At 32.9% G+C, this 12,228-nt stretch overlaps 1 protein-coding gene across 1 annotated transcript in view; it reads right to left on the reverse strand.

Annotated features, from left to right (window-relative positions):
* Positions 1 to 5,484: 5,484 nt before the first annotated feature.
* LOC107020471 (ultraviolet-B receptor UVR8) overlaps positions 5,485 to 12,228 on the reverse strand; it is a 21,215-nt gene continuing 14,471 nt past the window's right edge. Inside the window, exons 7-12 of the mRNA XM_015220847.2 lie at positions 11,535 to 11,606; positions 10,356 to 10,427; positions 10,111 to 10,229; positions 7,427 to 7,512; positions 7,276 to 7,331; positions 5,485 to 5,891 (exon numbers count right to left, since the gene is read on the reverse strand). Of these exons, the coding sequence (XP_015076333.1) occupies positions 5,805 to 5,891; positions 7,276 to 7,331; positions 7,427 to 7,512; positions 10,111 to 10,229; positions 10,356 to 10,427; positions 11,535 to 11,606 (492 nt within the window). The 3' untranslated portion in view covers positions 5,485 to 5,804. The remainder of the gene's footprint in view (positions 5,892 to 7,275; positions 7,332 to 7,426; positions 7,513 to 10,110; positions 10,230 to 10,355; positions 10,428 to 11,534; positions 11,607 to 12,228) is intronic.

Here is a 12,228-nt window from a genome sequence, read left to right on the forward strand (position 1 = left end):
TTTATGAATTTTTTTTAGATATTTCTAAGAAAAACACAAAGAATAAGAAATAGTAAAAAAAAATTAAATAAATGATGATATGTTTGTCTTGCCCTAAGATAGTTTATTGGACAGGAGGAAATTGGATTGTGTGGGGAAATGCAAAAAGTAAAAATTAAACAAAATTTTCTATTTTTTTTATTAATTGATATTTTAATTTGAAAAATAAAAAATGAATAATTGAAACTTAATAATAACAAATTGAAATAGATTGAAGAATTAAAAAAAACATAGAAAAAATCAATTTGGTCAATTATTTTGATTTTAATAGAATAATGTTCACCCGTACTTATTAGTTTTCAATGGACAAAAATTAAAAGATATTTAATTAGTTGAATTTGTTGATACTTACTTGTTCTTTAAATAAAATGAAGCTGATAATGTAAATCATTGTGCAAATTGTATTTGATAGTGACTCTAGCAAGTTTTTCAGTATCTATATTGATATTATTCAATTTTATGTGATTGCCCGAATCACCTATATCAGACATCAATTAGGGCATAAAATTCAAAAAGATAAATAGACTTAAGGTAGACGCGACCATCAAAATTTGTTGCTTACCTAAATTCTCAATTCTATCATTAGATGCCCCATTTTGTGGGACGGAGGATGAGTAAAAGCTTCATATAACAACTTGGATTCTTAAAGTTGTATCATGTTATTTCCTCTACTAGTCTCTCCCATTGTTTAAAGGTTTGTTCTTCCATGGCTATGTATAAAACTCAAATAAGTTTGAATGGAGATCTCCTAATTTAGAGTTAGTTTTATAGATTTTTTTTTATATAAGATGATGTCAGAAAGTGATAGAATAAAAAAAACTTGTCCCTTATGTTTTAAGGATAGGTTCAAATTAGTTCTTTAATTATATACTTTGTAGTTCTATCGATCCCTTAAATTTATCAAATCATAATATGTTAAAACTAAGTCTAATATTAATTGAACTCAATTTATTATATTTAATGAAATTTATGTAAAAGTAAATAATAACGGGAATTCATCTTGTTCCATAAATTTTAAATTTACTATACTGTTTCTTATAAGGAAACTAACTTTCTTAATATAAAAGGAGAGAATAAGTCCTAGTAATATTTCAAATTCATTGTTTTTTCCTCAGTCACTCGATCCTCGTGATCATCCCACTCACGAACCCTACGCTCCACTCCATTCCACCCCTATAATATAAGTTATATAGAATATTAGATGCTATTACAGAAATCGTATATGTGTACATTAATCTTAAATTAGTTTTTTGACACGTGCATTGCACAAGATTACCAATTCAGGAGATATAAGATATAATAAATACTATTTCTTATTTTATTGAAGATTTGAATAATAAGTTTAGCACAAAATAATATTGCAAATGCTTTTTTGAATGCTCAATGTGGATCGTCATATCTATCTCTTATACACGAAAATCTAAAGATGGTCAATGAAAAATTTAATTAGTTAAATAAAACAATGTTTATATTTATTTCGATTTGATGAGGTTCAATCATGTAATTTATCATATATTACGAATATTACCTTATAAATTATATTTGTTGTGTATTTGTAGTTTTGTCGGTCCTTTTAGTTTATCAAAAGATAATATTTTTAATCAAAGTCTAACATTAATTGAACTCAGTTTATTAGATTCGATGACAACTAAGTAAAAGTAAATAATAACGAGAATTCAAATTGTTCAATATATTTTTAATTTACTATACTGTTTGAAATAGATTTGTCAATATGGTCTAAGTTTGTTGGGCCGGCTTGGCGTAACCCGGGATTTGATAGGCCTGGACTATGATTTTTGCAGCTCATTTGAGAAAAGAACTTTTTAGTCCGGCCTAAATAAGTTTGCTGATTTGTGGGGCTTGAGAAATATTGATAGGGCTGGCCCATGGGCCAATAAAAATTACTTAAAAAATATAATATAATATTAATATTTGAAATTAAAGAGAGTCCAAACTCAAAACAATTAGATTAACATTTCTATTTAGATATATATATTTATATTTTTACTTGAAAAAAAACTTAATAAATATTATAAAAATATTTTAATTGTTGATTTGATTATAAAGTAATAACATTAACATCATATAATATTGTTTTGTCGATATTTATGATAATATTTTAAAACTAGGGGCAATGCCCAAGTACCCCCTCAACATATGCCCGAAATCTAAGAGACACACTTATACTATACTAAGGTCCTATTACCCCCTGAACTTATTTTATTAATAATTTTTTATCCCTTTCGGCCTACGTGACACTATCTTGTGGGCCCAACACTGATTTACTTTTTTTCAAGCTCGTGTCACGTAGGCCTAAAAGGGATAGAAAATTACTTATAAAATAAGTTCAGGAGGGTAATAGGACCTTTGTATTGTCACACCCCAAGATACCCCCGAAACGCGGACAAGGAACTTAGAACCACAAGTGAGCATACTAAAGATAATAAACTGATGCGGAAGCTAAATCATAATTAAATCTGAAAAGATGGGGAATACCTATACTCTATAACTGAGATATTTTAAAATAATGAGTTTAATACAAAGGAAATATTAACTCAATATTAAGTTGAATCTAACTATGTCTGATAAGCCTCTAAACTGGACTAGAAATACTGGGACAAGCCCCAGCTAAATCTAGCAAAAACTGAAACTAAATGACTAAAGACTGAAATGGAACTCATAACTGCTGTCATCGGAGAATGAGGACTCACAACTCAATCTACTGAACTGAAGATCGGAAATCAATCTATGTGTGATCTGGATGCTGAAAACCTGAACCTACATCACGAGAAGATGTAGCGCACGTATGCGTTAGTACTTGAAAGGTATTGAGCATCTAGGATAGAGTAAAACTGAAATAAAACATAACTGAATAAGCACAAAAGCAAGTATAATAATCTGAACATCATATACTGAATTTCTGAGCTAACTGGATGCAATAACCAATTTATAACATGCTGAAATTGAATACTGAATATACTGATAAATGATCAATGCAGAGAGTTTGACTGGTCTGTGGGAGCTACTAATAACGATAATAAAACCACATTAGCTAAATGTGGAGTCCGATGTATACGCCCCATCGAGAGGACCCAATATACCCTGCCAACGGTATAAATGCATGCTGGCGTGATCACTAAACTTATTGCCAACAGAGGGGACTTACAACCTACTTGGCTAGTAGGTCTGGGACTATTGGGTACGCTAAACCCTAGTCCAACTCGGTATTATGCTACTCCCAATGAATTCTGTAAATTTACTGATTATGTTTGAGTTTTTGTAAATATTGGATAGCTCAAAACTGAACATGCAAACTCAGAATGCAACAATTAATTATTCATTTATAACTGAGGCATGTATATCTGAAGTGTCTGAAATATCTGACCTAGCATGTGCAATTCAAGAACTAAAAAATTACAGGCTAGGGTTCTGAAATTCATGCGATAATCTGAATAATAACATGATAATCTTATTTGGAACATATATTTAATAAATTCATGAAGTTCTAACAAAGTTCTAGAAACCCTAGGTTTAATCATGATAAGAGAATCAAGAATCTGACTAAAAACTAGGGACACAATGGGTGAAAGGAACCACTAGTTAAATCCCACATACCAGGTGATGAAATCCATGAAAAAATACTTATGTTTCGGGGCTGGAACTGCTGGAGCTTGTGACGTTTTTGAACTAGGGTTCTTGAGCTTTTTTCTCCTCTCTTGCTTCTAATATTCTAGGTTTTGATTCAATGATATGACTTGATATGTTTTAATTATGTCTCTAGGCTTAAACTGACTAAAATCTAATGATTTAGGGTCAAAACAACGTAACTTAGGATTTAAAGCGAGTGGGAAAGGTCAAAAAGACCCCTTGGAAAGTTGCTGTCAGACCAAACGACAACCAGGACTGACGGTCCGTCATCTGACTGACGCCTCGTTGTTGGGTCCATCGACTGGTCCTGTTTGACAGACCTTTACTAAAATGGGCATAAATTTTTACTCGGAGGTCTGATTTTAGCAAGGTCGGTGCCTATGGAAAGATTAAATTATCTATCTGTTGGTAGGTCATGGGACACCTAATTCATTTTTTGCTAAGAGTTATGACCATTTGAAGTTGACCCAACTGCATTTCCCCTTAACTGTCTGCAAATTTTCCTCCTATGGTCAGACCTACGGATCGTAGGTCCACCTACAGACCGTGCTGGTCATCCGTAGCTCTTGTCAGAGAGTGGGTGAATGGGGGTCTCAATCGATGGTCACGGATTACGGTCCGTCGTATGACCTATGGACCGTCGGTCCTTCCGTCGATCAAGACTTAGCCAATTTTTTTCGGCTGAATTTTAGGGAGTTTCTGATCCCATCGACGGTTGTGCAGGACGGACCGTCGATGCCACCGTTGGTTGCACCTATAGATTTTATTGATAAAACTGATCTTTGATCTATTTTGACTATGGGATGTTACAAGTACAGTATAAGTGTGTCTCTGATATTACGGGCATAGGTTGAGGGGGTATTTTTACGTTTTCCCCATATTTTATAATTACTTATTTTTTTAATAAAATGTTACAACCTGAATTTTTTTATTGTTACAACTTGAAAATTATATTCTATTGCTAGAACTTGAAAATATTAGTTTTGATAATTGTCATTTATAAAATTCACTTTAACATGATATTAGAGCAAGACAAATCTCACTCAATGTTGGGGCCCAACAAAATAAATAAAAAATACTCAAAAATGTCTATCCACCAGGTGATAAGCACCGAACTTGAGGTGAATCAAAAATTGCCTAACGTTGCCCACGCACCAGAGTCTAAGCACTGAGCGTGAGATGATGTATTAAAAGCAAAAAATCTCACATTGATAGTCAGTGAGATGGGTTGACTCCTTATAAGACTCGAACAATCCTCCTTCCTTTGAGCTAACTTTTGGAGTGAGTACCAAGACCTAATTTTACATTGCATACCTACCATATTATCACATAGCTACATCTCAAATTTCAAGATAATATTGATCTTCACCTTCTCCAATTAATAGAAGAAAAAATGCTTAAATACACCATCAAACTTTGAGAAAAAATTTATTCATATTACTATTTAAAATTTGACTTATCTATATCATTTTATTTTTATTCGAGAAAACACTCCTCCATGCTATTAAAATTTCATTTTGGATAACCATTATTCACAAGTGATCAATTATAGTTCAACCACGTCTCTAATTAGATCATTTTTTAAAAAAGGTGAACATTCAAATGTATCATCAATCTTTAAAAAAAAGCTCATTTATACCATTTCAATTAACGAATAACAACATGGATGAACTTTTCTCGAAGAGAGATGACATATACAATCAAACTCAAAAGAATAACATAAATGAACTTTTTCTCAAAAATCAATGACATGTTTGAACCTTTTTATTAAAACCCAAATTTTAGTGCATTGCACACTTTCCTTGTTAATATCAAAATTTATTAAGCTTCAAAAACTACCCACCTTGGTGATTAGAACTACATTTAATGCGACTTCATGTAAGCACTTAACCATCAGTTACAATCGGAGATACGTCTAAATAGTAATTCTCCTTCTAACTTTAGAAGTTTAAGTGAAACAAAACCAGTCCTGACACGACAACAACGTGAAGCTAAGCCATGCTCGTGATAAGTGTTATGAAACCCAAAAATAAAATGTAAGATTTGCAACTTTAGATAAGAGATATCAACTATTGTTTTAATAGAAGGTATCAGTCCACCATCCACTGCTAGAAATCTCATAATCGAATCCTTTTCACATCATTTTCCGGCACATTTACATCGTTTCCAGTTCCTCTTTCTGGAATAACTGTTTGTCTTGGCAGCTGCACATAAAACATAACATTCGGGATTATGTTTCAGAAGACAAGGAAATCTGATGGTTGACCTTCGAGTCATCGGGAAGAAAATGTGATTGCAAACTCAAAAGTTCAAATATTTCTCCATACCAGAATCAATATCGGCATTTCCCTAACCAAGAAATCATTATACAACCCACAAACATATGCATCAACCAAATGTTAATCTAACCATGCACTGCACCAAATAAATTTTGATGCACCTATTGTACAATTGGATATTTGAGAAAATAAATCAAATCCTCCCTCAACTTGTCCGCACTTTAACTTTACATATAATTCTTTTCCCGCCTAGTTTCATTTCAAGTGAATTATTATAATACAAGTCTCACAATGACAAGCACATCCCACACGCGCCACATCAGATCCACGTCAAAGTTTATTTAAATTTTGATTTTTTAAAATTATTTTTTCTTTTTATTTATTCATAACTTTGGAAAGGAAAATAAATAGAAAAAAATGAGGATTAATCCAAGATTATAAAATAAAAAAAAACTCTCAGAAAAAGAATCAAACTCCTTAGTTGAAAGATCGATCCATGAATCTCAAAATCAATCTCACAAAAACATTCAAATTTCAGGACACGTTACCAAAATAAATAATAAGTGAAAATTTAATTTGAGATGAAGAAATTATAGATTTTTCATTAAAAAAAATTATTTAAGTTCATCCAAATTAACAAATTAACACAGCCATAATTAGTGATCTTGAAGGGAATAATAGGCGTTAGCTTCCGGAATCAATGTTCTAACTAGTTGTTCCCTGTTCCCTGTTATCGTTTAGCTTTTCCATTTATTTTCCTGTTCATCCAACCTTATTTCATTTACTGATTATAAGGTTTTTGGGTGGCTATGGCAATGTTTCGAAAGAGGACAAAGAAGGTAGTAGAGTTCGTAGAAGAAGAAAGGGGTGAGGCAGGAGGTGGCCGAGGGCGGGTGAAGTTCAAAGAAGGAGAAAGAGGGTGGGGGGTTGGAAGAAGGAGAAAGGGGGTGAGGATGAGGGATTTCGAAGAAGGAGAACGAGGGTGGGAAGTTCGAAGAAGAACAAGAGGAAGGGGCTAGTGGCGCGATGGGGGTGGTGAGTAAGAAGGGGTGGGGCTGATGGTGGCTAAGGGCAGCGGGGTGGTGGTGCGTGAGGAAGAATGGAAGAAAACTTATTGGTTAAAAAGAAAAAAGGAGGCCCTGTTATTTTTTCTCGGCTTTTATTTTTATTTTAATTTGTCACGTCAACCTTCTAGGTGCGTTCAAATTCGCTTCAAATAAGATTAGGGGTAAATAAATGTACAACTCATGTACTTAAAGTGTTAAAGTAAGTTTGCTGCCAAATTCAATGCTTAAATGGGTGATCTTACGTTTTCATCTGGAACAACAGCATATCTCTCCGTAGGTGAAACCCAAGATTTTTCAGCTGAAAAAGAGTTAAAAGAAAATATCAATACATGGCATAATTAAATGCTGTGAAAGACGAACAAAGAGAGAGGGAAGGCGGAGCAGATATAAGACCTGCTGATGGGTCAACCGTCGAAGATCTGATTTGTTGTCCACTTGATCCATCAACACTTAACACTTCTATAATCCTTGGGACATACCTTCACATCTCAAAAAAATGACCAAGTTCAATTTTGAAAGTAGCACGAAAATGTGTTAGTTCACTAAAGCAAAATGTTGAAAATGGAGAAGAAATGTCATCATCCATGGTGTTACATTTACATATAGAATAGTACAATATTTAATTCCTAGCTTGTAAGATTACACTATTTAGATGACATGAGGGCGTCAAATTTTTCACAGAGAACTTCGCTTTCTTTTTGATACTAAATACATGGAAAATAAATAGTCGTCAATGAACTAAAGAACTTGCAATATACCAGGCTTACGATTTAGACATGTAAAATTAGGTCTTAGGTCTAACTCATACCCCAAAAGCTAGCTCAAAGGGACGAGGATTAACCAAGCCTTATAAGGAGTTCACCTATCTCATTAATCACCGAAGTGAGACTTTTGTCATAGTTTAACAAGACATAAAATTATTTATGTGACCCTGAAACACATAAGAAAACTTAGTCCTCAATCTGGATCCTTTACAAACAAAAATATAATCGTACTTTTTGTACCTTTGTGGCTCTCAAAAATCACAATCTATAATACATTTGAATATACCAGACCCAGAAACTACATTGTCTAAGTTAACTATTTTACAAGTAAAATCCAAACATAGCAATGGAAGTCAATATGTGACAGGATTTAATGAAGTTTAGGACCAATGAATGACTTAAATGTTACTTCCTTTTAAATCAATTTATTTGTTTTTTACTTTTTAGTTCGTTTCAAAATGTATGTCCCTTACTCTTTTTGACAACTCTTTGATTCCAATTTTCAATATGAGATGTCTAAGATCACAAAATTAAGCGATATTTTGGTACATTTACATATCTTACTTTTGTAAACTCCATGCCAAGTCGAAGCTAGTCAAACAAATTGAAACGAAGTAAAAGTCATGCAGAGTATAATCCGTACTATATTTGAAGTGTGAAGGTCCTTAATAATGTTGTTTCTACTTTTTGCCCTCATTCAGACTATCTCCTTTTGACAAAATCATCTTGTCACTCTTTTTAAAATTATTATTTATAATATTTCAAAGTAAATGATCCTAAATATATAGCAAGAGGAAAATATATTTTAAAATTAAAGAGTCCTAAAATATTTGGTAAGAGTAAAATATATGGTAAGAATTATATATGGTAAAGAGTTATAAGGGAGAATTAATAATTAAGTATTTTAATCTATTTCTTCATAAGTTGTTGATATTTACAATTACACCAACACACTTTCTATTATGATTAGAATTATGTTTTTTACTAGAAAAGGTTTTCTTGTCAAAAATAATCTCTTTCATATTCAATTAATTCCCCTCTTACAAGGGAAAAAATTGTCTTAATTCTTTTAGGTCATTTCTGTAAAATTTTATAATGAATAATAACATAATTTTTTTTTTATGTTTAATAACATACAAAATAATTTTTTAATATAGATTTATTATTGATAAAAAAGATATTCACGTGCAAAGCTCTAGTATTCTAAACAGCAGGCAGCTTCTTATAGATAATAATTTCTGAAGAGCTGGAGACAACTAACTTGAAAGTCCACTATTTATATATCAGAGATACTGAACATCCATAGTTGTACACCTGGACTGTGAGCCAAAAGAAACAAAAAGATCCAACCGTTGGTTTGGTATTATTTGCCCTGAATTTCTTACCATAAATAAGTTTTCATTTTAAGAAGAGGTTTAGGATTGACTAGTCCTTTCCTTGCAAGAAAAAGTTTAGAACTCTATAAATAGATATTTGTTTCTTCTAACTTAATTAACATTCACAATGTAGTTCTAGAGGTTTTGAGAATTTTAGTTAAGGGGAAAAATTTTGTGAACTTCCATGTAAATTGGTTTACATTATTTCTTTCTATATTTTGTACTCTCATATTTATAGTGAATTTTTCCTTGTTCATCTACTTTGTAGAAGTAAGTTAATTGACCGAACCACATTAAATACTCGTGTCTTTTGATATATTTTTCGTTTGTTTTCTTACTCATGGTCTTTCGAGGTTTGCTTTACACCTAATTATTTTGGTCCCTACACTGACACAAACATTACAGTAAACAAACAATATAGTTCTTCTAAACAATAAGAATCGAGGATCATGAAAGCAGAAAAATAAAGTCAAACAATTTCACTGATGACAGTAGCACTTGGAATATTGATTTTAATCCCCCATTTCAAGAAGGGGCATTATCCACCACCAACAGGCAACAGGAATCAATCATCACAACATTCCAACAAATCGATAACACTCATAGAAATAACCTTTATCTGAAAAGCATCCTAAGAAAGAGCTACTGTAGCATCAACCTAACACATACAGCTAATCCACAGATGTAAACCAATATATCTTTCCACCTCTAGTTTTGTTAATATATCTTTCCGCCTCTATGTTAACCCTATTCCCGTTGTTCTGATACAAACATAAAAGTAGTTGCAGATTCAAGCCATCCACACAAGCAAAAGCCATTTCCTTGTGAGTGAAAAACTGATTTAAAGGAACAAAGGCAGCAAAGCACAGATAATTCAACAACACATCTCAATGCACTATCAACTGACTTTAATACTGGATATGTCTGCAGTTATTACCTATCAACGGACTCCCCATGACCTAGCTGACCATTTGTACCTCTTCCCCAGGAAAAGACATTCTGCCTTTCTGTAGCAGCAAGTGTGTGCCTCCAACCGCATGAAATCAGAATTACTTTCTGCCATTTTAGTAACAGTAAAATGTCAATTGCTTATTTCCCACAAGATCTCTCAGTAAGACGCTAATGACAACACAGAAAGCAAAGACTAATGCTCATTTCAGCTGAGAACTAGCATACCAGTACCTGATCATGTGGAAATTTTACTTGAACAGGTGAACAATGATCACAATTGTCATCAACACCAACTTGTCCGAACTGCTCATGATGCAAAACGAGACACCAACTCAATAGATAAACCAACATGAAGCTCTATCTGATACTAAAAATGTTAGTATCAAGCAACAAGCCATTGAATACTGCCTTATGCAAAGGATATGTATGATAAATAAAAACTGAATTGAGGACCAAGTGAAATTGATTATGAAGCATATAAACAGATCGTCTCAATTCAATCAAGTTGATTACCAGGTAAGAAAAAAGGCCGTGATAATAGTAAAATTATGTTGGTCAAGTAAAACTATGCTTGTCACCTCTAGCAAATAAAGGTTTGATAAGACAAAACAGATTTGAATGTGAAATGGTGACTTACACAAAGGCTTTATCACTATAGTCAGATAAAGCTGGTTGAAAGGAAGCAACAAAGAGTACATGCCAAAGGCAGAAAAACCACAGAGTAAATAAAACATCCAAGATGACTGAAATGCAGTATAAAGTATTATAACAGCAGTGTTGACATTGGATAATGAGATTCCAAATTAATAGCGATGTTAATGTGCGAAGTATATAGAATTGCAAAGGTAAGAGCACTGATATCCTGGTGGAAATACATCTCTTGAGTTTTTTCATTCATTTTTCTACATAGGTTGCAACACCTTTGGGTGCCTTTCTAGTTGCACATTTACCATTCAATTATCCAACTGTCTGCAGCAAGTCAATTGTGGAGAACAGTTTCTCTACAAAAACATCATAGCTGTGAGCCGAGTTCATCTTAAATTAAAGGCTAACCGGCTACAGTTACTTAAAATTCCATATAAGCACAAGGAACCAAAATGGCATGAAGGAAATTACAAAAGTATCTTCTGATAAAAAACTTGTACCAAAAATTTGCAAAACAGCATCAATATTGCATGTTGATGATGTGTGCATAAACACTATAATATATGTCCAACAATGCACCAAGGAAAAGCCTGAGTGAATTCTTTTGACCAACTAGTAAGAAATAATGACTACATTTCTGATATGAATGAAATCAGACAGCTAAGTGCAGATACAGGCAGGTAGAGGTAGTGCATTAAAGTTGAACATAGTTGCAATGGACAAGATTTTTTTTCAACTATTAGACTAAAGAAACAAGAACCAAACCTTGTTCCAACCCCAACCATAGAGTTTTCCATCAGAAGTAAGTGCCATGGTATGTCTCCAACCACCTGATATCTGGAAAATGACAACTCTTACAATATTTAGAAATATAGGAGCACATAAAACATGTGAAAAAGCTTTTAGAAATACTATAGGGATTTTCATCCCATCTCTTCAATAATTGGATCCGTGGAAATAATAACCAAAAGCCTAATAATAAAATGCAAAACCTATCTATACCCTTATTTTTCCCTTGGTTGTAGAACATGCCCTATTTCCTTCTAGTAAGTACTAGAATGATGTCAACATAAAAGATATCTTTTTGAACAGTATGTAAGATGAGAATATGAACAAGTTCACTTAGTAAATATAAAAATAGAGCAACTCACATTATCAAGGTTTTCTTAATATCCACATCAAGTAAAACGGAATACATGTTGGGGAAGAGGGAGTAATTATCTATTGCACAGTTGGCTCACATCATCTGACCAGTGCAATTACACACATCTAAACAAAAGATTTGCAAGAAATTCAGATATGAACAACTTCACCCAATAAATATAAAGTGACTTACATTATCAAGGCTCTCTTAGTATCCACTTCTACTAAAAATGGACTATAAGTGTGGAAGAGGCAATAATGATTCACAGTTGACTCCCATCATCTTCACCAGTGTAATTACCCCCTCCCCCCCCCC

Source organism: Solanum pennellii, chromosome 5 (assembly GCF_001406875.1).
Source record: "Solanum pennellii chromosome 5, SPENNV200".
NCBI classification, from domain to species: Eukaryota; Viridiplantae; Streptophyta; class Magnoliopsida; order Solanales; family Solanaceae; genus Solanum; species Solanum pennellii.